We start from the raw sequence: 27,527 nt of genomic DNA on the forward strand, positions 1-27,527 counted from the left end.
CATTATGATAGGGCCCACTTCCCAGGGTTCGTAGACTCTTTAGGTGAATTAACATCTGTAAGGCAGAGTACTCTATCAGTTTCTACTAAGTTAATGAGTTACTTTGTTGCTCTCCTCTCTATTTGGATTCTACATAGTAAGACATTCATCTGGCTCAGGTTGACAGTCACTTGTCTGTATTTGGCTTGGTAACAGCCACACAGGGATGTTAGATCCTTTAGATGAAACATCCTTGGAGCATTGCAGAATAGTTCCCCACTTTTTACAAGGAATGAAACTGGGACTATTAGATACCCTCTGAATATTAAAGGAAAAGTCAGGTATATTACGAAGCTAAGGAGTGCAAAGGACCTCCTGGCCTTAATAAAAATCCCATAGGAATGTCACTTTTAGGCACGTTAGGGACCCCAAGAAAATCTCACTGTCTCTCTGTGTGTATCGGTCTCTCTCTCCCTCTCTCTACATATATATCTATATATATGAATCATCATCACCATCATCATCATCATCATCATCTCCATATATATTTTTTTTCAGTATACATCCCAGGTACAAAAGAATAGAAGATAGTAATAAAAGGGATCAATCACTCCAAAACCAAGTGAACAGGGGTGAAGAGGTTGATGAGAAATCTCTTAGGTTTTCTCTCCCATTCCTCCTCAGTAGGCCTTTTTCCTTCCAACTCCTTTACCTCTGTTCTCCAAATGTCTTTTAAGTGTTTATAATGTAGAGATGAAATTTGCTTTTCAGCATCTGTTTTGGTCTCTGTTTTTAAATTCTAAAAATGAGTAGAATTTTTATACTATTTTCTTTTAAAAATTACTTTCTAATTGTATACAGATGTCAACAATTGTTTTTGCATGAGTCAATGACTTCAATGAGAAACAAACTGGTCTTTTTTCATAAGTGGCTCTTTTTTGAAATCCTAGCAGATAGCTAGATGTAGAACAAGAAGCTTGTGCCTATATCCACTCTCGGAGCTGAGGGGCAGAGAATAGAGGGCAGCCCACAGGCTGTTTGCGGAGCATATAATTGGGACACAGAAGTCAGACAGGCTGCATCCTGGACCCTTCAGGCTGTGGCTGATTAATGAACAGTCCTCCTCTAATCAGGGGACTTCTCTCTACATAACGAGCTTGCTCTCTTGCTAGACCTCAGATGTGTTCACTGGAAATGGATGGGCAGATTCTCTTCATCTGTGATGACAATGTGCATCAGGACCCTTCTTGGGCCTGTGAATTAATCCTTCTCATAGTTCCCCTCCTCTTGCCAACAGGACCATGAGGTCCTGGGCTCATGCTCAGGATTATGTGCCTGACACCTAGAAAAGCCAGTGGCACACACTCAAGCCAGTGGCACACACTCATGCAGTCTGAAACTTCAGGGTGTTGAAACACAGATTGCTGGACCCCATCCCAGCATTTCTGATCAAAGGGTCTAGGGTCAGGCTAACATATTCTCAAGAGATACTAATACTGCAGGTTCAGGGGCCCCACTTTGAGAACCATTAGACTCCAAGGACTCAAGATATGCACATTAGAACTGATGTGTTGACTGAAATAATGGCTCACTCAGTGCCAGGTATACAAATTACTTTCAGGTAACTACCATCTAATATGCTCTTAAACTGAATTTGCATGTGCTATGAAATCTTAAACTGGTTCAACATGGTCCAGATTCTTATGTGAGACCTAGAGCACACTCTGGTGTAACAGAGTCAGAGCAAGCCTGGGAGAAAGTCCAGTCTGACAGCTTTTCGTGGCACCAAAAAGGCATAGCAAGATGCAAGCAGGGTCCTCTGCAGGCAGCCCGTATTAACGAAGCACCTCACAAGTGAACATGTGAACACAACACAAAAAAGGTTAACAGCAACTCAGGGGATAAGAAGAAGCCCAGAGCCACACAGTCTGTCTATTAGCCAGAGGAAGAACTCCAGTAAGAATTCAATTTTAAAGAGGCGATCTACTAATGCTAGAGTAACAACCAGAAGAACAGTGTCAAATTCCAGATGGTTGGCATTTCAGAGCCATGCGGCTGCCAGGAGTCTGTAAAGGCTTAATGATGTAAATTTAGGGAAAGATAGAGATTACCAACTTATGAGGGCCTGTTTTCTTAGTGGCAAATTTTAAATCTCTGTAGAAGACAATATTGGTTAGAGTCCATTGACCTGGAGATATGCAAAGGCTGGGAACCCAGGAAAATCTGATAGTTATTCTACCCAGAAATGATGCCATGAGATGAGTTACCTACACAGGTGTGGACTGGTGATCTCAAAGTGCATTCTGGTGAAGATCAGCCCCCAAAATATCCTTAAGCTGACCACAGTAACCCATGCTCTTTCTTAACTATGATCTTATCATCTTTGACTTTTATCTTTTTTTAAATTTCATTTTATTGGTTCTTCTTAGTTATTGAAAAACCAGCCTCTACCTCAGAGCAAAGCCTGTCCAAGGAAGAGACATGACCTTTGTCCTTGGAAAGACCCACAGAGCACTCCTAGGCACATTCCCACCCTAAGTTGTTTATCTACAAATGAGATCTGCTGCGCCAGGTGTCCCTGACTCAGTCAGGCTAGGTGGGGACCCATAGCAACCCCCTAGCAGCCATCAATCAGCACGAGACAGGGAAATACCTGGGATGCCAGATGACCCTCCCAGTAGTTTATGGTGGTTGATAACGTGTTGGGAAACCATGTAGTTCAGCAGGAACACCCCTTTTGGCTTAAACTAATCAGTTCAAACGAATCCCCTCTTGTAGTAACCAATCACCCCTACCCAACTTGTTCCTGCCAGTGAATGTGCTAATCATGTTTTAGAGTTGTTATTTGATTTTCTCTAGGTATGTGATGATTTGCTAAGAGATGCTATGACGTATGTGGGGGTCCCTGCCTTCTCCAAAGAATGTATAAAACTGCTGCAAACCCTGTGCTCGGGGCCTCTCAGCGTCACCAGTTGCTGTGTGTGCGTGGAGGACCGAGCTAGCTCACAATAAACACCTCTTTGCTGTTTACATCGATCTTGGTCTCTGGTGGTCTTTTGGGGGTCCTGATTTCAAGCATAACATTATACAAGACAGTAGAATCCATTTTGACAAAATTATACAAGCATTGGATATATCTTACTCTAATTAGGACCCCATTCTTGTGGGTAGGCACAATGTGGGATTGATTCACATAGGTAATTGTGTACTAGGAAAATATGTGACAACAGGAAAATTATGTTAGATTTATTCTGTGTCTTTTCTATTCCTATTCCCCTTACCTGTCTTTCATTTCCCTTTGTCTAATATACTGAATTTCTCTTGAAGGTCACTTTATTTCTTCTGCATTTAGGTTATAGCAGATTAGGTTCTCTATCTGATTCTCACTCAGTAGAAGAGTCAATGAGTACTACTGGGGAACCTGGATATAGCCCAGTGACACTCAAAGTCACCTGCTATTGTTGTCTTAAAATTTCACATAAATTTTGTGTGCTACTTTTAATATCAGTCGGCTTACCCATATGATTGAAAAAAATTAATACTCTGATGCAAGTTTGCCAGTGACTTGTCAAGCCCTGGAATAGAACCACCAAGTGTCTAGACCCATTCTCCCCAACCCAAATACTCTAGGTTCTTGTAAACTGGAACTACCAGCCTCTTATACTGGTCATTTTAGACAGGCTGTGCATTTTCTCTGCTGGCTGAGATGTCCACTTCCTAGTGCCGCAACAAAGTTAGTGATTGAATACGTATATTGTCAATGAATAAATGAATATTTTAGTATTTTTTAATTTATCAAAACCCTACCACCCATGTGATGGATACATCACCACTACCACAACAACCATAGCACCTTCTGCAATTTGGTGAACAGTCAGTGAGAACAAGCCTGCCTTTTGCTAGTATAGCAAGCATTTTATAATCTATAGCCAATGCCTTAACCTAATTATTTCCTCAAAAGAAAGAGTCTTCCTTTAAAAACTTAGAAATTAAATATGAATGATATCATTCTATAAATCACAGTGATTTTTTGCGGGGGAGGGGGACTTCTCCTGGATTTAGGCTAAACACACAAACAAAGCCTCAGTGAAGAAGCACACCATGGGGAGTCTGGGAGAGGTGGTCATTAGAAGGGTGACTTGTCATCCCGATTATCACAAATAGTCTATGAGTTTCATAAAAAGGGCTGCTGAACAAAATTCACCTCTCTGCCCTACGGTGCCATTTAGGACTTTATATCCCAGGAATTTACACTGTTTAAAAGGTATTCTTCAAATGAAAACATAAGCAAGCCAAACCATACCCAGCTGCCAACCCTGTTATTTAAGGATGGCCTCCCTCTGGCTGACTCCCCAGGCCAGGACACAAGAACTGCCTCTTTAACTGTACTTCCTTCAGCCCCTAAGGCCAGAAGCTCACCATGGGAGCAAAACCAAATCAACAGGCCTTCTGGAAGCTGCCAAGGACCACACATGTACTCTATCAGCCCTTCATAAGACAGACCAGGGATGAGAACATCTCTCAGCCTCCCTTCCTGTGAGTATAGAAACAGGGGGCCCCTCTATAGAAGGAACCTGGAGGCCCAATACCTGCCACTGTGAGGTTCCTGCACCGAGACCTACAATTCCCTGCATAGGTATAAATGTATCTGTTGTAAAGGGGTGACAAGGCTCACAGAGGCTGGAAGAACCACGAGACAGAATTTGGGGGAGATTTCTTCTATACTGTAAAAGAGAGAAAAGAAAAAAAAAAAAAAAAAACCTTCCCTTTCCTGCCCCAGACCCTTAGCTATGTGAATTAATGTGGATGTGACTAATTTACTACATGAAAACCTCACAGCCCAATACTAAACATCTGACACCTTTTACAAAGCTCCCTTTTGACTGAGGGCACTGTCTCTTTCAATATCTTCTCTTTGCTTGTACACCAATTAAAGTAATGGAACTGGTGTCCTCCCTCCAGCTGCTGTGTGGGGAGGGGAGACACCATTCATAAAGGTCTGTCAGGCCATTTTTCTTAAGAACAGCCCAGAGCCCCAGTGCTCACCTCCCAACTTTAAGAACATATGTGCACTTTTATTTGTTCATAAATTCAAAAGAAGCTCAGGAAAAAAAAAAAAAAAAAAGATTGTCATTTGCAGAATGGGATCATGAGCATGCAATTTCTAATATACTGTCACTTATGAGGATCTTTCATGTCAGGAACTCTACAGTTAAGGGCTGGTTGTGTTTAAAACTACTTGCGTAGCTGGTATAAAGGTAACCTCGTCTTTTACTAAAACACCTGTTTAAACAGAAGGAACAACCCATTCTGACAAAAAACAAGTAGATCTGTTTTAAGCAAAGATTAAGAAGTGCCTCAATACCAGTGGGCCATTCAATACCCCCTCATAGCTCCTTGATATCGTCTTAATATGTGATCATCCAATCTAGGGTCAAAGTGTGCTCCATTATAAAAATCATTCAAGAAATCTGCTGGCATCAATTCAAATCCTTGACCTCCTACCTCTAAAGCCCTGTCCCAAGGGAACACTTCCTTCTATTAATCCTGAACCCCTACCATGCTTCACAGCCACAGCCATAGCCAATTGCAAGCCCCTGCCAACCCAGATATAAGCCTTCTCTGAAAGTATTTTTTCTCTGAATTCCTTCTTAAATCACTCATTCTGTCAGACCTCAGTTTCTGAAACAATAAAATTAGCTGGGGATGGGGGGTGGGGCAGACAGTAAGCTGGGGTTCTGAAAACTTCAACTGCATCAGAATCACCTGGAGGACTTGTTAAGGCCCATGTGGAAGAGTCTCATCTTAAGGAGGGTTGGGTGGGGCCTGAGAAGTAAATCCTAATAAGTTCCCAGGTGATGCACATGCTCCTGGTCCAGGGTTTCCACACTTTGGAAACCACTTCATGAACTCATCTCTGAGGCATTATCTCACAATGCCATTTTCTTAAAAAAAAAAAGAAAGAAAAGAAATTAACCAGAAAATATAATAGTGTACAAACCATAATACATTCACTGGTAAAATTTCATGCACATTCAAAAATCATTTTGAAAACTATAATTAAATTATAAGGCCATGTGTACTTAAAACAATGACTACTCTGTAAAACAAAGAAATGCAGAAAATCTCTTACAACTCAACTATCTGGTATATAACCCCTGGGAGCCAGGCCTGAGGAAAAGCCCCAAGATACCTGCTTCAAGGTAGGCACCTACCACAATAGCACAGTGTGATGTATTCAGTCCTACTGGTATAAACAACAGCTACAAGGAGAACACACACACACACAAAAAAAAAAAACAAAAAAAAAAAACACTACTCCTGAGGTCACCCTGGTAACACTACAGTGGAAAACAGTATAACCTTGTCTAGTACAGGTAAAGACACAGTACTCTATAATCCAACAGTTCCAATCTAGGTATCTACTGAGAGTGGCAGTGATGTTCCTCCAATTTTTGTTCACATGTCCTACAGAGTATATGTGAAAATTTATGTACCCTTTTGCCCAGTAAGTCATCACCTGGTGCAGGGGTACAGCCCAATGGTAGAGTGCTTGCCTAGCATGCTCAAGGTCTTGGGTTCCTTTCCTAGCATTAAGTAAAAACAAAATAATCACCTAGAGTATTCATTATTAATTAATTTATTAATTTGATAAAATAGTTGCAAAGGATTAACAAAATTCAGGTTATCATCCAAACACTGATATTTTAAAATGAATAAAATAATAAAGCTCTTGCATCACTTTTTAAAAGGTGTCCACGAGAATATAAAAACCCAAAGTATTGTAATGTTCACCATTATCCATTTTAATAATTCTTGAGCAAAGTGTTTCTAAGAGTTAAACATGTTATACCATTTCTTGTTCCATTTCTCCTACAAGTACTACTTCCATTCATTCTTCTACCAGATATGCAAATACGTTTTTATGCTTGAAAGTTTTCCATCATATTTATCTACAATATAATATTTATTAAAATTTCAAAATTTTCCTATGATTTTTTAACATTTTTATCATGGATTGAGTTACCAGACATAGCAACAGTTATAGTAGCACAAGACTTCTTAACATAACTGTTATGTATTTTGATCAACATCAAACATAAAATATATAATTCTATTGGTAATAAAACTCTGAGTACTATGAATGAAGGAAGCTGTGCCAATATTTCATTTGTACTCTCTGTGTACAAGCAGCATTTCAGTTGTCCACAGGCACATCCACTGGCAAGTCTGTGCTATGAAGATGATGTGAAAATTAAGGATATGGAAATGAATCCCTTAAACCTGAAATCCATGGATCATGCTTTCATTTGCAAAAGGTGACTGCCAATTGCATGTATACCTGCATAGATAAGGCTGTAAGTAGTCCCTAGAATGGTTCATTCAGGAGGCTGCTCTCCTGGCTAAGTAACTTCAGAACCAAGGATGCTGGGGTAATGGTCCAACCCTGGGGCCAAAGGTCATTTCCTTGGAGTTGTGTCTGGGACTCCTTCCCACCCCTTCTTTCTGAGCCCAACCTCTCACATGCTTCTTTAGGATTCACAGGAGCCTGGCTGGGCTAGTCATACCCTCAATCCAGGTGGACCAGTGGGGAAGTCTAGATGGACACCTAGACCTTCACTGATATCCATATGGCCCTCACCAGTATATGAGTTGGAAGAAAAGGGCAATAAATCAACATCCACTCTTCAGTTGTCCTTCTGGCATCCGTACATGGGAGGTCAGTGGCTCCTCCCACAGCACAAGCCTCTTACCTACCTTCCATTGACCACACTCTGCTTCTGCAGCCCACTGGGAAGAACTACAGTGATGTCCAGAGTACTGTTTCGCAGTGCCTCCTTCATGTGGATCAGATTCTGCTGTGAGCTGAGGGCTGCATCACAGGGAGGTCTTTGATCCCCATGAACATTCAGAGGAACAGGCTTTCCGGGAGGTGGGGGAGCACGAGCCTTCATCTTCCTCCTTAAAAAATGACAAGACAAAAGAACTGGATGAAGCAGAAGTTTTCATACTTGCTTCATAATAATTCATTGTCATAAGTGTTCATGCCTCTCTCCAGAAATAACTTGCGAGTGGCATGATCTTTCTAAAGTCAGCATAGCAATAGCATTCCACATTTACAGAAGACACCATCAAGAAAATAAGCCAGTTAAAAGAAAAATAGAGGAAGCATTTTTGAAGAGTTCCTGGAAAGAAACACCTGAAAAATGTGGTTACCAGCTGGGAGCAGTACTGTACTATTTTCTACAGGATCCTAACAATGCAAAGGTAGAGCTGAGATTACTTGGCCCTTTCTGAGTTACAGGTGGGGTTCACATTACAATTTAAGTCAGTGGGCTCCCTTGATAGTCTGCAAGGGTTGTGCTCAACCTGCCCCAGAGCAGGAGCCAGGACCAGTTCTGAAGGTCTGGAATCCATGGGTCCATGATATTGAATATACTGGGATGATATCAAGCCATATTAAATCAACCTTGGTCTAGCACTCATTGACAAAGCCACTCTGAGTGGATGCAGCTGTTTGGCAGTAGGTGATAATGTCATAACATGCAATCCTTTCATCTTGATTTATATCAGATTTCAAACTGTGTTTTGAATGTTCACATCACTTTGTAGGAGATTCCTAAACCCTTGCCAATGAGTCACTTACTCCGATGAATATTTTTACAAATTCTTGTTTCCTCCAGATTAGTAAGGAAAGAAAACTGACCATTTTTTTTTTGTGTGTGTGTGTGTATATACATATATATGTATATATATTTTTTTTATTTGATATGCAGAATACCTATAGTATATGTGTGCAGATATGTATAAATATATACATTTATGCATATACATTATATGTCTATATACCTACATATAAGCATATATATATATATATGCTTATATAGCTGTATCAGAATAAATACACATACATACATGTAGTCATTTATACATAAGGACCCTATTTTACATAGATCCTGTATATTTTTTTATAATAATAGCTAGTATTTACTCCGCACTAAACATTCACTATGTCCTATGCTAATAAAAACCTTAGTTATTTACCTAATAACTACAATATTCAGTAGTTACATCATTCAGGTCTCAAAATATTTTGCAGCTCAGAAAATTCAGTCTGAGAGAAATCCATAGCTCACCCAAGGGCATACAATCATTGGGTGTCAGGCAGAGCTAGAAACCAGATCGGCTGACTCCCAAGGGCTTGCTCCTGCCCAATCCTCCCTACCCTGCCCCACAGGGAGGCAATATGAGCTCTCCATGCCCCATAAACTCTGCCGCAAGGTAACCTTCTTGGAGGTACTATGGCAGGAGGTATCAAAGATACAGGAATTCTATTTCCAGCAATTTATTCTGAAGAAATGACAGTATTGCAAGACCACACTGTGGGAGATTCAAAGACTCTCATTATGGCATAACTTCTAACAGCAAACGAGCAAATAAATACATAATCTAACTAAACATTCTTAAATAAATCACCAAACAAATAATATAATCATACACTTATAAAAGACAATGTCAATAAATAATGGTTTAACATTACACTGGCACTATTTAAATATATAATCTAATGAGCAAAAATGTTCAACAAAGATTTTTGGAAAAATGAGCTTCAAAACATTATTTGCTTATGAAAATTTCATTTTTCAAGAGAACAATAGATCACAAGACAGTTTTAAAAAAAGAATTCACTGACATCTAAGTAATGTAAGGCATGATATATATTTTGCTATTTTATTCTGTGCATTTTTAAATTTTTTAATTTTTTCTATAACACTGTCTGCATACTTACTGCTTTTAAAATGAAAGAGGTCATTAAAAATGGGGGGAACCAGGGGCTGGAGATATAGCTCAGTTGGTAGAGTGTTTGCCTCGCATGCACAAAGTCCTGGGTTCAATCCCCAGCACCAAAAAAAAAGTAAAATGGGGGAATGGGCTGGGGTTGTGGCTCAGTGGTAGAGTGCTTGCCTAGCACATGAAGGCACTGGGTTTGATCCTCAGCACCACATAAAAATAAATAAATAAAATAAAGGTATTTTGTCCATCTATAACTGAAAAAAAATTAATGTTTAAAAAATTAAAAATTAAATTGTGGGGGGAAGAACAAATGGGATTCAGAAGAGGCTGTAAACTTACTGATATTCAGGTCACTAGTTTTAGCAAGACTCGGAATAACATATCTTATCCTCTACTATGATAATTAGGCATAAATTAATTCTTCTCTTTTTCTTGTTAAAAGCCCTGCACTTATAAAATTGTGCTGTATTTTATCTTGCTTCCTTTCATTTTATAGAAATAAAAATGAAATAGTCAACATTTTATACACTAAAGACTGAATATTTATTGATTCATGTATTCTTGTCTCTGTTTTCTGAGGAGGAATGACTATTACTTATATTTTATAGATAAGAAGTGTAGGTACACCATTTCCATGTTACAGACAGGCAGAGCTAATAACAACTACAGACAATTTGATTTCAGAGCCTGAAAATTTAACCACTACACTGTCCAGTTTCTATGAGGAAGGAGAGATGTCACCCACTTTAGAGATAGAAAAATCAAGACAGACAGACTCAAACAATCTTTCACTAATCAACATTAAGTCTAGGGTTACAAGTCTTGTCTATGATTTACCTGCTGAAAGTTGCCTTCAAGAAAAAAAGTGTTTATTTGACAATTTTTAGGAAATGAGTATATATTTCAACTTTGCTGGTTTGAACTCCTTCCAAACATGGAGTCCAACCAGAAGCAGCTAGTAATGCATTCTTTTATTCAGCCACCACTATGCAAGAGAGCATGGGGCTGAAGAGAGACAGAAGTTTTAATTGCCCCCTTTGTTTGCCCCAAATCTACACTCTGTCCCCAACTACCCAAAGTCACCTCAAGGTATCATTCCATCCACCCTTCTCTGCTGTGGTCCAAATTATCATTGCTAAGGGACACACAAATGCAGAGTTGTGTAAGAATGTTTTCTCTCTCTTCAATACAGCAACTTCTCAGTCAAGTCTACTGCTGACATGGACTCCTTCCTTCCTCAGTGTTTACTGCACATGAGGGCTGTCCATCTTCTCATGCATTCCCCTGCCCACAGCACACCCACTACCCACCTAGTAAGGCCCATGGACTAGGAAGGTGCAAATCTGCAAGCTGCAAGGACACCAGGGAGATTTGTTTGCCTAGCAGAGCGTTGTGTGTGTGCATACATGTTTATCATGCATGCACATACATTGTTGACAAACATTTTAAAATATGGAATATTTCAATATTTCAATCAATAATAAATATATGAAAACATGTTCATCATCTCTAGCAACTAGAGAAATGCAAATCAAAACTACTCTACGATACCATCTCACTCCAGTCAGAATGGCAGCTATTATGAAGACAAAAAACAAGAAGTGTTGGTGACGATGTGGGGAAAAATTGGTGCAGCCAATATGGAAAGCAGTATGGAGATTCCTTGGAAATCTGGGAATGGAACCACCATTTGAGGGAGAAGGAAACTGCATAGACTGCAGCTATCCCTCTCCTCGGACTATACCCAAAGGAGTTAAAAACAGCATACTACAGGGACACAGCCACATCAATGTTTATAGCAGCACAATTCACAATAGCTGAACTGTGGAGCCAACCTAGATGCCCTTCAGTGGATGAATGGATATAAAAAATGTGGCATATATTCACAATGAAATTTTATTCAGCAATAAAAGAGAATAAAACCATGGCATTTACAGGTAAATAGATGGAGTTGGAGAAGATAATGCTAAGTGAAGTTAGCCAATCCCCCAAAAACAAATGCTGAATGTTTTCTCTGATATAAGGAGGCTGACTCATAGTGGTGTAAGGAGGGAGAGCATGGGAGAAACCGATGAATTCTAGATAGGGCAGAGGGGTGGGAGGGAAAGAGAGGGGGCAAGGGATTAGCAAGGATGGTGGAATGTGATAGACATCATTATCCAAAGTACATGTATGAATTGATGAATTGATGTGAACATACTTTATATACAAACAAAGGTATGAAAAATTGTTCTATATGTGTAATAAGAATTGTGATGCATTCCACTGTCATGTATTTAAAAGAAATAAAACAAATTTTTAAAATATGGAATATTTAACACTCACAAAATAAATTGCTGGCTCCTTTTGGAAAAAACTGATAAGGCCCTAAACACCTTCACAGCAACAATCAGCTATGTGCTTTCTGCAAGCCTAATGGCTCAGCAACATAACACATCTGCCCCCTGTTGAGCTATAAATCGACATCCCAACCTCTAGAGTCTAGACATCTGCACTGACTCTGACTCTGAGCTTGGACCACTCTCCAGTCTCCTCCATTATTCTGGCATTGGGTCTCCAGTTCACTGCTCCTGGAAAACCCACCAGCAGCGCCACCTACCTGTGCCTTGTCATACTCCTTGCCTTCTATGTTTGCTCTTCTTGAATACTACATCTTCTGAGAGTTCCTCTCACCATGCTCCTCTCAGGCCTAGCTGAGATCAGTGCACTCACCTGGGGAGCTTAAAAATGCCCTAAATCCATCATGGACTGGTTATATCCAAATATCTGAGACTCAGTTTATGTTAATGGGTTGCAACATTTCTTTAAAATTGCAGAAAATAAGAAGTTTCAAATGAGCAAGGATTTCAGAGGGAGAAGGAAACCGCAGGGATATAACATCCACCTAAAAAGGAAGCTTTGAGCAGTCTTAAAAGTTGCCAGCATTAAAACAGCATGATTGCAGCTATAATTTTTTTATCATTAAATGAAAGCAATTAATATATTGTACACGACCTACATTTAATAGATATATTAATGAATTTAAGAGTTTGTGTTTTTATTTCACAGAATGCCAATTTAGAGAACTACACATGAAAAATTTTTACTTCAAAACAATGTCTGAGTATATGTGCAGTAGCTCTACATCTGTGAGTGGAGAACTCCAGGTTGAGAAAACTGTTCTGGATACCAGGCACATGGGCTTACCTCACCCCACAGACTGCCCACTGTGGGAGCATACCTTACTTCTTTATTATTTAACATCTCTGGGAAGCAGGAGATGCTAAATTAAGACTATGTTTTTAATATGTGGCATATTTTTCTCTTTCTATATATGGACTGAAATGCTTGGGTCCAGAAATGTTTTGGATTTCAGTTTTTTTTTTTTTTTTTTTTTTTTCAGACTTTAGAGTACATGTATACACTAAAATAGTACAGTGGCTTCTCTAAAAATTAAATATAGAAATACCATATGATTCAGCAAGTCCAATTCTGGTTTTAGTGGTTTTAAAACCATCCCCCCCCCAAAAAAAAAACAGTAAGCAAGATCTTGAAGAGAGATTTGTATACTAAGTTTATAGTGGCATTATTCACAATAGTCAAAACATGGAAGCAACTCAAGTGACCACCAATGAATGAATGGATAGGTAAAATGTTGCAAATATATAAAAGGAAGCATTACTCAGTCTTAAAAAGGAAAGATATTTTGGCATGTACTATAACATGGATGAACATTATGTTCAAGGAAATAAGCCAGTCCCAGCAATGTATGATTCTATTTACATGAGGACGGAGTGTAGTTAAATTCACCAACAGAAGACAGAATGGGGGTTGCCAGAGGCTGGAGGAAGGAGAATGAGGAACTGTTCAATGGGGTCAGAGTTTAAGTTCCACAAAATGAATAAAGTTCTGAGACGGATGGTGGTGATGGCTGTACATCAATGTGAATGTACTTAACACTTCTGAACTGCACCATGGTTAACAGGGTCAATTTTCGTTATGAGTTTGCTACCACGATTTAACAACAGCATTGTCAGGGCACTATGGCCCACCCTCACACCCTCATTGGTTTCCTTCTCAGAGACCCTCAAATCTCTACCTATCAAGCCTGAGCCCCATAAGTAGCTTGTTTTGCTGAGCAGGGTGAAGTACAAGAAAAGGATGCTGAGCATGATGGAGGGGAGAGGAAAGTCTAAACTTCCCCTTGTGGGAAACAGAGGAGGGGCAAAATGTGTTTGCCAGGAGAGAGAGCCTGCTGGGGGGAGCAGGACAGATGGTAGGCACAGTGGTGTCAGTCTGGCTGCAGGAGAGTGAGGAAGCATTATCCTGGATCCCTCCTACGCCTTCTCCACCAAAGGATTATGTACAGATACTCCTAGAGTCAGGTTTGTGTTTGCCAAGGATGTATGCATGAGAAAGCAGAGACTACCATGTTGGAGGACCAGACAGCCTCTGCCAGACTGTTTCCTCCCTCCTTGTTTTGTGCTTGCAGTCAAGGCTTCTCTGAAAATAACCACTGACCTTTGTAGGATAGACTCACAGAGACAAATAGAAAATGTCCAGCTTCCCTCCACCTGGGAGTGGTTCATCCTAGGAAAGAACTACTGTTGTTCTCTTGAGAGCCTTGACTGATTTTACTCAGTGTTGAAAAGTCATGAGCATTACCAAGCGGGTGGCGCTGTTCTCAAAATGCTGTGCCTAGGTGTCTAATTGTCAGGAGTATGGGGGCAGTTTAAACAGCAGGATTTCGCACAAGTCTAGGAAACCATGGGATTCGGGCCATGCCTGGTTCCTCCTAGGTGCACCCAAGACAGGTGTCCCTGGCTGCGTCCAGGCTGGGCAAGCAGGTTTTGTTTCCTCTTTCCCAGCACCCAGCAGGTGCAGGGCAGGTCCTCCAAGCCCTTCAGGAGATGAATCATGGAGCACATAACCCAAATTCCCTCTGGCCTTCCAGGTTAGAAAGATGGGTGTGCCTCAGCAGAAACTATTTACAAAATGAGAAGTAGATACAAAAACATTTCTGGAATTTCAAAGGCCATCAATCTTAGCTCCAAATGATTTCAGCTTAAAACCATCACACATTTACTGTTTCTGGGCAATGTTTGCTAATTCTCACATCAGCTGGGTGACTCCCAGCTGGGTTTTATTTTGAGAGCTCTTCAATGTGTAGCAGAATGCTTGAAATCTGCTCCCTGAAAGTCAGAGGAATAAGAAGAATTATGCGGGCTAAATGGCACAGGGAATGCAAATCTCAGGCTCCTACCACTGGCAGCTGAATTAAAACCAAATTCCACAGGTGCCAGCAGGCCCCCCACTAGGATGGAGAGGCTTTGTGGCCTGCAGATTGTCCCAGGGAAATTCATGGTGTTCTGTACTCCCCCAGACCAAGAGTCCAAAGGGCTTCTTCTGCTTTACATTTCTTTCATGTATCCAATCAGAAATGAAGGCATAACATTTTCTTAGGATCCAAGAATACTGGATGCCAAAGTCAATGGCCACATTGACAACAACTTACCTGAATGATGTACCTATGTGATTTATAAAATTTACCACATTGGCTGCTCTGCTGGCTCCTGGTAAACAACTCTGCTCACAGAAAACTTCAGAGAGAAACCAGACACACCCCGGCCCCTCCTGGTTACCGATCTAGCAATGAAGCAAGCCAGGCTACATGGCCTGTTTATGCCACAGGCGGAAGGGAGTCACCTGTCTCTCCCATGAGATTCTTCAGTATTTGCATGTTTGCTTAATTTGCTGGAGGAAAACCTAAGAGATATAAATATGCTACTCCTGGTTTTGTTTGGCTATTTATTACCAGCCATAGCTCTAGATTCTGTTCAATTCCAAGAGAACACAAATTGATTGGCCCAAACAAGATAGGTAAGTTCAGTGATCACCTCATGAGTAAGTGAGTATGGGAGTGAGTCCCCTGGGACTCAGTTCCATATGCTCAACTCTGGACAGACCGATGTCCAGGAACTCTGATCCACTAGCACTACAGAAAGCTGTCAGGAGTGTTGCCAAAGAGGTTGATGAGGCATTCTTACAAATAGTACTGGCTCCCACATCTTTAATTCCAATATTAATCAGACTTTACACTGTCATTTTCTGAACAATGATGAGCCAGTTATCATACCAAACACTTTGTGTATATTCAATCCTCACAATGACTTCATACTACAAGCTTATTCTTCCCATTCTACAGATGAGATGTCTGAGGATCCAACAGCCTAAGTAACGTTCTTATGCATAGCTGGAAAGGCTGGAATTCCAGCTGAAGTCTTTCTGAGCCTAGGATACTATCCTGACCATTATGTATCGTTGCCCAGGATAATCAGCAAACCCTGTGCTAAGTATCAGAATGCTGAGCTTGAGAGGGGGGACAAGATGGGGGAGCAACCTTTGGAAAAGGTTTCCATCACACATTCAAAGAGACACATCCTCTTCTCCAATGTGTGGTCCAGATAAGTTTTGTTTGTAAACAAAATTGGAGTCCTAGAGAACATTATTCATTGTTAAGGTTCCACATGGTTCACAAAGAATCTCAGGGACTATGTTCAACAGCTTCAGGAAACAGAGGGAGAGATGGAGAAGCAGGGAGATGGAAGGACATGCCCAGGGCTGATGTCAGGTAGCCAGCTGAGCTGGGATAAGCCTCAGGTCAGTCTGGAGAACTCCTCTATGCCTTTACAGTCAAGTACTCCTTTGAGTATCTAAGAAAGCATTGGACCTTCTACATAAGCAAGATGCCACAAGACTACTTCATGGACACAGATTGCTACAAACCACCTTGAAAGACAGGGACCCCAAGTTAAACATCCCTGTAATACTTTCTATCAGAGCTCAGCACCTCCAAAGCTCAGAGCAATATTACTTATAAAACAAAATTTCCTTCTAATGAAGGAGAGATCAGGAAAAGTCCACCAAAACTTTCTCTACTGTCATTGCCATTAAATATAAAACTTAAAACCAGAGAATCAATCATCAGAAAAACCCAGATAAATAAAGGCTAAAATATGTGTCTACGAAACAGGCAGCTCTCAGAAAAACTGTGGCATGAAGACAATAAATATCACCCTGGTTCAGTAAACTTGGGGATATTGCTTTACCTATAAAAACATCATGTCCAGGGCAATTTAAGGTCACTGTTTTTTAGAAATCTGCCCCAAGACATCGTCTTAGAGCTATAAGGCCCTGGTTCCATGTTCTGGAATCAGAAAGATGTTACAGCAAATCCAGCCAAGAGATTGCCAAGCTGTCATCCTCCAGCAAATGACTTAATTTGGGCAAGCTACTATGATTTGTAAGCCTCAGCTTCCCCGGGAGTTGAACAGAGGGCAATTTGGGGTTTATCAGTATGGTGTGCATGAGGATTAAATGAGCTGACTCCCATGCATTTTCTGGTGTGGCACTCAGACATAGCATAGGTAATGCTCAATGACTGGTAATGAATTACAGTTATTTTTACTATGAGTAGCAGGTTTACTGTTTGGGATTAAAAAAGAAAATATCTTATCTCTGCAAGTGTAGATTAGAAGCCAGTTCCTCAAGATGCCTAATAAAAGTGCACTGATACAGAAAATGCATTCAAAACTGACTATGGAATCCTACTCACAATGGAATTTCACAGTTTTGACCCGGGTGGTGGAAGAAGCTTTCAATAAGGCAACATAAAAAGATTAGCTTTATAGATAGGATTCTCTAATACATAATAACAATAGCTATCCATAACCTTAACCAAACTCTAAACTCAGGGGCCTGAATACCTGTGAACACTGCTATCTCACCACACATCAATACATATTCAAAGAGAAACATTTGAGAACTGAGTCCCACAGCTATTACCCAACTTCCAGGAAGTTAACAAAGAGCCAGGAGATGTGGATCACTTAGCTGTGGACAAATACTCCATGCTCGGGCTAAGCAGGGCAACTCCTGCTCCACGTATCAGATAAAAAGTAGAGCTGCTGCATTGTTGAATATTTCAGAAAAAGAATAACCATTTTTTTTAAAAAAATAGGCAGTGTTAGTTTACTAAGGTTTGAACATACTTAACAGATGAAATGAAATAAATCAGAGGAGAAAACTTACTGACTCCCAAACCACCAGGCAATGTTTGCATACATGGCAAGCTGTCCCCTGCTCTCTGCTGGAGCTGGCTTGCTTGGGCCCCTGAAAGGACAACAGGGGCTTTCGACTGGAGCCAGTGCAGTCCCAGGAGTTCAAGGACAGAAACAGCTCCTTATTCCCTGCTGGAAGAGCAGAGCCTCTGATCCAACCCAGGTGCCACCTGACACAATGCTTTCCAGGCAGCTGGTGGCTTGCACTCCCAGCCATGAAATCACAAGTTGTTTTGCAGAATGACAGTGAAAAAATTATCTGGATTCCCTTGTTCAAAGTAACAAACTCTCTAAACTCAAAAAATGAAAAGTAAGCAACAAGAGTTATATGGGAGGAAGGACAGAGCTCGTCATAATGAGGATACCTGGAAGTAACCTGGCTTCTTTCTCCAAAAGTGGGTTCAACAACTTCTGGGAGTTGGCCAGTATGGGATGCAGGCGTTCCCTTGGAGAGAAAACCTAATTATTCTTGGAGAAACAAGCCAGCTAGCTATCTTAACATAGCCAGCTTTGTGCACTTAAGCATGTGTTAAATTTGCATAAAGCAATCCTTCCTATCATCTCCTAGGCATGATTTAGCACCTTCTTTTCCTGAGTTTTGATTCTGCTTTACTTCCTCCCAAAGCTAGACAACCAGAAGCTCATTGTTTTCTTGCAACCAGTTTTTTATGTGACAGTGTCACTTTCAAGCTTGAAACACATATTTGGTTTCTACCAAATAACAGTGTCACAGGACTCCTGCCAAAATAGATGGACACATACAGACTGACATGCCCACTGTGCTCTTAGCTCTCCTCCAAGCCAAGAGCTTGAGGAGCTCAAAGAGGGTACAGCAGTCATGAAGATGGAGGGATCTGGTCATCCCCTCCAGATCGCCCCCAACTTTGGCTACTGCTGTCATCTCTGTGAAGGCTGCAGTATCACTGGAATCAAACACATACCTCGCCAGCAGTCTTCAAAGTTCTGGTCAACCTCTCTCTCCATGAGGGAGGCATGGTCCAGCTAGCACAACCCTGAGGAAGTCCAGCATGTACCTCCAGCTATCTCCAGTAAGACAACTCCTCCAAACTTCCTTATTACACAAAGATCACACCACACCTGCTACCACCTGGCTCCACAGTTCCTGGAGACTGCACAAGGCTTTTGGACTCTAGGCCCTAAGGATGCCCAGCAAAGAGCTCTCTATGCAACACTGTCTTTCCTCCCTCTATGTTTCAGCTGATGGCTTCATTATTTTGTGAAGGTTTCTACCTCACAGTGTTTTCTCCCTCTTCTTCTCTTCTTCCTTTCACTCCTCCTCCTCCCCAAGTCCAAAGAATGTGCCAGGCTGATTCTAACTCTGTCAAAGCACTCTATCTATGGCTCCCTTTCTATCTCCAGTGCACCACTGCTGTTGAGACTATGATCTTCTCTCCCCCAGACACTTAGACAAGACTCCCAAGGAGCTGCCTCCACCACCTGCCTCACTCCCTTTGAGTCCCATTTCCACAAGCTGAAGATGAATCCTCCTCAAGGAACTTTCCCTCCAGCTATGGCCCCTGATGCAAATGCTCAGTGCCCCCTCCCTCCACCCACTAGGCTAAGTTCAAACAATTTTGTCTGATCTGTATCAGACCCTTGTGCTGCATTGACCACTCCCCACTTCCCTATGATGTGACCTTAGCATTTCTACACAAAGGGTGTGTAGACCAGCAGGAGGTTAGAGTGTTGAGAACCCCAGATCTACCTGGCTATTAAGAAGGACTAGAATAGGGCCATGCTAAAGACCTACAAAGCTGAGTTAGGAAAAATCCTGGGCCCTCCTGCTGCATCCCTGAACTACAATTTGGGTAGCAAAGGGTATTTTATTTCCTTAAGAAATAACAACCAGATTTTTTATGACTAAATATCATTTAGTTACATTTCTTCCTGGGCTGTTTGCCCATTAATAGCCACATCCCAAGAAAGTCCCCAAGAAGTTATGTGTAAGTTCATTAAATTTTAAATAATAGATAATTGTGGAAACAACCAGGAGTAAATTACATAACATATAACGATGGAAATGGCAAATGGTCCGCCAGAGGTACAGGAAAAAATAAACACAAATAGCAATTAAGTTCTTGAGTAAACCAGAATGAAATTTCACTGACATTCTTTGAAGATTTCATCATGTTTTGGGGATATAACAGGTATCTAGTTATTTTCGGCTCTCACCTTTGGTTTTACATTAGCATCAGAAGAGACATGCTGGCCAAACAGTACCGGTTTCAACTCAGAAGTCCTATAGCAAAATCAAGCTTTCCTCTGGATTCACTTAACAGAATTGGCAAGGAGCAAGAAAAGTCAATACACCTCCTATCACAGACAGAACAGAAATGCCACATCTAGAAGGCAAGAAAATATTAAGGATACTTATTTGCTTTTGACAAGCCACACAATGTGGGATTTTTTTTTTCCTCCCTTCAGTGGGAAAAAAAGAAACAGATCTGTATTAAGTTTCTTTTAGCAAAGTGTGAAAAAAGAAGTAAACTGAACAGGAATCCTAAGATAAAAACTGCAAAACCAGGAGTTAGATAGGATGCCATACACTCTGAAATGCATCTTGGCTGCTGCCTGATAAGCCCGCTCTATTTCTATTTACTTTTGTAAATAACTGAAAAGCAGTGAAATCTGAAGAGCCAGCTTTCCACACAACCAGTAACTGATGGGAACAGAACAGGGCTCAGAGAATTTCTCAGGAAAATGAACCCAGCTCCATACACCTGGGGCCATGGACTCATGTAACATGGTGGTTCAGAGAAATGATCATCCACATAATGCCCCCCAACACTAGTGTCTCACGGGAAATGTCTGATTTCTGGACTTGCATTTTGATGACTTCATTACAACCCTGCTTACAAATTTGTGCAGTATAAAAGCAGCTAGATCATATACTTACTACCTCAAATTTAATCACCTCACAGTCTTATTTCTGCCTGTATTAATACACAGAACTTTCACCAACTAAAATAGATGGAAATGGCACTTTTTTTAGGGTGACATTATTCTATAATCCAAGATACCTTCCGCAAAAATAGCAGTGAAGAGGGAAGATGTGAAAACATGTGCAGAAATAGAGGCCCAGAGTTAGCCTGCTTCCATATGGACATTTTCTGGACTAGGAGCTAAGTGTTAGGTGCCTTTAATTCTCCACTGAAAATATGACACTTGATAACCTCATTGAAGCTGTTTCTCAAAATAGGGCCTAGGCCTCCCAGCAGATGTCTGGGCTGGCGAAACCCGAGCTGAGCAGCCAGCACAGCCTCTCCTCCACCCTATGACTACACTCAGACCAGACCCATTCATCTGAGGTGCCGAACTGCCCAGCGATGTCAGGCCCAAGGTTTTGTGCTTGGCCCACTCACTTCCCAAACAAAACCAATAGCAAGAATTCTAAACAAGAGCAGTGACAAAAGGAACCCTGAGAAAAGCTATGCTGAATTAACAAGGGCACACTGTGGAGACATGTGCCAAGTGAGAGAGACCACGCCCGTGCTCTTGATTAGACTAAACGGTAGACACAGGCCTTGTGGACCGCATCAGGTCTGCTGGGCCTGTTTCCTTTGGAAAGAAAAGACAGAGAGGAGTGGGAGAGTGGGGGGGCAGGGCAGACGGAGGGAAGGAGGAAGGAAAGAAGGAAGGGAGGGAGGGAGGAGGGAGAGAGGGAAGGAGGGAGAAGCAGAGAGAAGGGAAGGAAGAAAGAAGAGATTGATTGGCTCTCTACCCCTGGCTGACACACTCTAAACTATCTCCTCCCCAATCCTGTTTCTGGTAGTCCAGGAAAACACAGACTTCAAAATGTTCCTAAAGTAAGCAACTCAGTGAGACCCTGTTTCCAAATAAAATACAAAATAGGCTGAGAATGTGGCTCAGTGGTTAAGTGCCCCTCAGTTCAATCCCTGGTACCCCACCCCCACAAAAAATGTTCCTGATTGTGCTTGTGTATGTCTCAAACCTCAGCAAGGCATTTTCTCCTCCATTGGACTGCATCTCCATCTCCACCATTCTCTTAAGTCTGACCTGTTCACAACTCAGGAAGAAGCACACAACCTTTTTTTTTGTCCTATCCTTACATTTCTCCAAGTTAATTCCTCTGAGTTTCATATCATGGACCCCAGATTCGGTGGGTCAGTGGTTCCTTGCTGTATTTATATTGTTCCTGATTTTCTGTGGCTCTCTGGGGGTTGGATCTGCCACTCTGTGACAAGTAGCAGGCCAGGACCTGAAAAGGTTCTGTCTGATGTTGCTATGGAAGTCCAGTCACTTTATGTTCCCTTCCTACCTCCAAGGGCACCCTTTCTTTAGCTACCACCTGCCCACAACTGGACACACAAGCTATGGTAGGCGATTTTATGCACAACTTTCATATGCATAACTTTTATTGTGAGTGTGTGATTTCCAGGGAGAAATGGAATCACCTGGATGGCAAGCCAAACATTTAAAACACTCTCAGATATCCTTGACCTTACTGTGACCACCACCCAGGATTTCTCACTAACTGTGACAACTCACCTGCCCCCAGGGCAGATCCTGGTTTGAAGGGGCTTGAAGACTGTAAGGTCTGGAAAGCTCTCTTTATGAGAAAGAACACAAAAGCACAATACAAAATGAGAAGTGAGGACCCTGGCTTCGGTGAATATGGGGCACCTGGGCTTTTAGCTTGGCAAGGGCACATACCACCCTTGCACCTGATTACCCTGCACATTTCCCTTCCTCTTGCCACTGGCCCCTCTCTAGCCTCATCTTCTTCCTTCTGTTCCCTGCAGAGGCAGAGCACTTCAGTTTAAATAAACCAAAAGGCCATTCAGCTCCTATGCATCAAATAAAAGCTTAGCAGAAGCTTGGACATTTCCTTTAATAGGAACTGTGTTGTGTTTCCAATTGAGTTTCTCCTTTCTTATGTGAGCACAGGCCTGATCTAACTCAGTTTGTCTTCCAAGAGAGAAGGAAACTAATACTTACTGAAACTCAAAATACCAGGAATTTTCTAGTACCCAGTGTCATCATTAAACAGATGAGGAAACTGAGGCTGGAAGCCTCACAATGAGTAATAATAAGGAAACCCCAGTTCTTGTTTGCAAGTGACTTAAAATAGAATGAGGAATTCAGACCTACAGAAAGAATAGTTCAATAAGCCCAAGCAAAAGAAATGTGAGATATTATAAAGCATACAAAGGGAGAGACAATTCTTCCAGTGAAGATGCAGAGAAAAGTAACAGAAGAGAGATGCTGGGGGAGTAACAAACCCAAGGAAGAGGAAAGAAGCAGGAAGAGTATGTGTCTGGACAGTGGGGAAAGGGCCAAGGGGAGCTCAGCAGGAGGGCACTTGCCTCTGAGTGAGCAAGGTTTTGAAAGAATTCAGGGATATGCCTCTTTCTGAAGGAAATAGCTTATGATTGGCAACTTATGCTTTCTCTCGGTTAGTATCAACATAGGCCAGAATCACACTCAAAAGTCCTTTACGTAAGCTGCTTAAATTCAGGGCAGTGCTGTGGAAAAGAGCTGGGGTGCTGCGGAGGAGCAACCAGGTTGCCAGCGGGCTCTCTGCAGCTCAGATTCCTCAGCTGAAAAGGGAATCAAAACTCCAGCTCAGGTAAGGTGCATGACACATAGAATAAAGTGGTCCACAAAGCTGGTACATGATTCTCTCCACCAAAAAGATATGTATATAATGAATACAGGAGGAGCATTCTAAGACTCCTCTCTAGTTCCCACCCTGCCACCCTCAGTAGTGACCTCCACTGGACACACTCTCTAGCACAGATAGCAGTGGTCTTGCTTCTTTAAATCTGAGCTTGTCAGGACCACGCTAGCAAATTTCAAATTTTGTCCAACGGACTCTGGTTCCATTCTGCATGCAGCTTGTCCAAGTAAAGCCCAGGGGAAAACTGAAGTTTCTCTCTGATAACTCCAATTCCCGGCTGTTTTCTTGCGAATCAAAATGGAAATAATGAAATAAAGTGCTGAGCTCAGTGCTTAGCCCAGGGGAACTCCTAATACTCACAAACTCAATCCCTCTCCCACCCCATCCTACTCCCCAACACTGCAGAATCTGCGATGTATTCAGTAAGGAGATTTGTAATTCTTGTAACTCTTTAACAGCTGCTGAAAGTTAAAACTTCATTTTTCTTTAACTTAATTCTTACCTACTAAGATAAACAAGGATTTAGGCCAATAAAGCAGTATACTTCTCCACATCCTCAAAATTTGTCTACAAACCACATTTTTGCTTTCCATGTTCAATAGAATGTTACACTGAAACTTTACAAAAATTCCTTTAAAGAGTAAATGTCAATAATATTGAAATAGAAGTTCAACTAAGATGAAATTCACTTTCAGGCTTTGCTGAGCTCAATGCACATGAATATCAATTAAGTTGCTTTACTAATTTTTTTTGGTAAAATTTCACACACAATAGGATATGGTAACAAATTATGCCACAAGTCCACACAGTTTTGCCACTAGCTTTTGAATATATTAATATGGTATTATTTAAAAGTATAAATTTATTATCATATGTCCTTTCTGGGATACCTTGGGCCACACAATCTGTGCTCATTATAGAAGACCAAAAAATCCTTTCAAGGGGAGTATTCTAGGAGTTGCTGCTATTTCAGTTAACAATCACACGATGAAAACAAAGGATGTATTTGAATACAGCAATATAATAATGATGTCTACACAGTGTTTTAGATAGTGACCAGGTCCCTAAGAAAGCATAACAGGCTTTCAGTCCTTGAAGCCTGGGGGTTCATCTACTCTCTCTGAAAGCTGTGAGCTGTCTGCTGAAGTCTAAGCATCCAACCCAGGAAACTAATAGCTTTGTCAATATCCTTACACCATCCCAGGGATTTACTCCTCAATGGCATTCCCCAGGTGCACCAAAGGAGAATAAAGAAAGAAAGGAAATTCCACTTAATCCCAACTGATGAGGTGGCTGGGGCTCACCAGGTTAACAGGTGACTATGACCCAGGAAGACAAAGACCCAGTGACCAAGCCACATAGAATTTTGAGCAGTATTCTAGGGCAGAGAAATTATAACCAATTATGAATGATTCTTTGCCTGCCTGCTCCAACAAAAGCACATCCATCCACCTCACTTGTACAGGAGCTTTTGTTACTCTCTTACTCTCTTGCTCTGGAAAAACAACATTTTCCTTTTCCTCTAATTTGCATGAGAACAGAACATGACTAAACACTAAAACCCAGCAGGCAGGCACTGAGCCTTGATACTTGGACAGGACTTTTTTCACCCGGGAGCACTGCTCAGACAGAGAGAAGGGAGTGGGCATAACATCCCACTTACACATGATCATACTCACTGGGTATTTCTTTACAAAATGGCAACACAAGGTAGGTTAGTTTTCCATTGCTGTGATAAAAAAATACCTTATATAAACAATTAAAGGAGGAAAGATTTATTTTAATTCATAATTTCAGTCCACAGTTAGTTGACCCTGTTGCTTCAAGTCTGTGGTGGATAAAACATTATAGTAAGAGAACATGATGGAGGAGCCTGCTCACCTCATGGCAGCCAGAGAGGAAAAAGGAGAGAAAAGGGCAGATGGGGAGTACAAATATCCTCTTCAAGGGCACTTTCCCAATGACCTAACTTCCTTGCACTGAGCCCCACCTGCTAACAGGTTCTACCACTTCAAAATAGCACAAGAGGCTAATGACCAATCCTTTACACATGGGCATTTCTTTTTTTTTTTTTTTTAATTTTTTATTGTTGGTTGTTCAAAAACATTACATAGTTCTTGATATATCATATTTCACACTTTGATTCAAGTGGGTTATGAGCTCCCATTTTTACCCCATATACAGATTGCAGAATCACATCAGTTACACATCCATTGATTTACATATGGGCATTTCAAAGCCAAACTATAGTCAGGGTTTTTTTCTTAAGTTAAAGCAAAGGGGAAAAAAAATTGATACTGAATATATACCAGAGGTTTGTGATTCACTTGCTTTTTTAAGCAAGGCTTTTTCTTAGGAGGTAGCACCCTGCCTATGATGCTCCAGTCCAATACCCTGACGGTGCCCTTGCTCACCACTATCACCCTGATATCTGCTCTTTCCTCTGTACAGAATGCTCACTTCTTATTTCCCAAACAAATCTGCCTGATCCCTAAAGATGAAGGTCACAAAACTTTTCTTCCAAGGGTTCCTAGAGAAACAGATTCTTCATTGCCAGATCAGACACTAAGAAGGGAGGAAGGCATAAGAAGACAATGACCATGTCCTTATCCATGACCCCTCCTGAGCTTCTTTCAAAGAAACGACACATGTTGAAGTTGAGCCTTTGGCCACTAGAGAAGTCCAAAGATGCTACATTTTTCGTGTGAATGTGATTGACTAACTTGGTCCAAAAGCAAAACATAGTGTTTTTATGGTAGATAGATATAGATATAGGTATATATATATATATATATATATATATATATATATATATATATATATATATGATTCCCCAGCAGGAATGCTGGCTTCTTTATGCATCATTTAATCACAATTCAACAAAGGGATGACTGGCCTACAAATAAAGGAAATGTTCCCTTCTGTCTCCAATCACCAATAGACTCTCTACACAGAAGCACTGGTGCTCCCCCTACCCTGACAAGGCCATGCCCAGCCCAGAGGCAGGCCCAGGGTGCTATAGCTTGTTTTCCCTTTCTTCCCAGATGCTGTCCTTTCTCCCTGTTCCCTTCAAAGACTCAGATTTTCAATTCATGATGGAGAGAATTAGGACAGGTGAACACGCCTTCAAAATCAAGTACACCTGGTTTTCTTTGAATAATACCACATAAAAGAAGAGAGTTAACACCAAGTAAAAGAAAAGGCTATCTATTAGTAACAGCAGACTGTGCTGCCAGGTGTCATAACCCACACTGTGGGTCATGAGGCACACAGTGGGTCACACCCTGAATGCTAGGTCTCCATCTCACTTCACTCTCTTTCCATTCCATCCTTTCACTGTATTTCCTAATAGATGAGCTGAAAACAAGCTCCAGGATTTCTGAATGGTACAACCCATCAATGGAATATGATAGTTATAAAATTATAATTATGAGGATGGCATGGTAACACAGAATGCTGAAAATTAAAACAGAATTATAATTCATTTAAACTATGTCCAAAACGTACATATATAAGGGAACAGAAGGGAATGAATAAAAGCAGTGATTCATGAGGAATGAGACTATAGATTATTATTTTTCTTTATTTTAAAAACTTTCTATAAAATGTTTCATATTACTCTCTTGATTAAAAATAAGCCAAGGTATACTTTCACATATATCTGCAAAGACACTGTGCAAAGATTTTAGAAACTAGTTCAGCTCTAGCACATCCATCCCATGGGATAATTCTGAGCAATAAATAAAGGCAATGCAATATGGAAAGGTCCAGAGGACATTTTTTGAAGAAAAAAAGAAATCTCAGATGGTCATATAGGGTCAGGGGTGTGGTTCAGTGAGAGAGCACTTGCTTCACATGTGTGAAGCCCTGGGTTTATCCCTATCACTGTGAAAGAATAAAGAAAGGAGGGAGGGAAGAGAGGAAGAAGGAAGAAAGAAGAAGGAAGGAAGGGAGGGAAGGAAGGAAGAAGAGAGGAAGGGGATAAAAAAGAA

At 41.1% G+C, this 27,527-nt stretch overlaps 1 protein-coding gene across 7 annotated transcripts in view; it reads right to left on the bottom strand.

Moving 5' to 3' along the window:
• Positions 1-27,527, bottom strand: part of Cobl (cordon-bleu WH2 repeat protein) — a 282,502-nt gene that overhangs the window by 201,076 nt on the left and 53,899 nt on the right. For all 7 annotated transcript variants that reach the window (XM_071614784.1, XM_071614773.1, XM_071614776.1 and 4 more), the window contains exon 2: positions 7,738-7,941. In XM_071614784.1, coding sequence (XP_071470885.1) covers positions 7,738-7,941 — 204 coding nt within the window. The remainder of the gene's footprint in view (positions 1-7,737; positions 7,942-27,527) is intronic.

This window comes from Marmota flaviventris, chromosome 1 (genome assembly GCF_047511675.1).
Source record: "Marmota flaviventris isolate mMarFla1 chromosome 1, mMarFla1.hap1, whole genome shotgun sequence".
Classification (NCBI taxonomy): domain Eukaryota; kingdom Metazoa; phylum Chordata; class Mammalia; order Rodentia; family Sciuridae; genus Marmota; species Marmota flaviventris.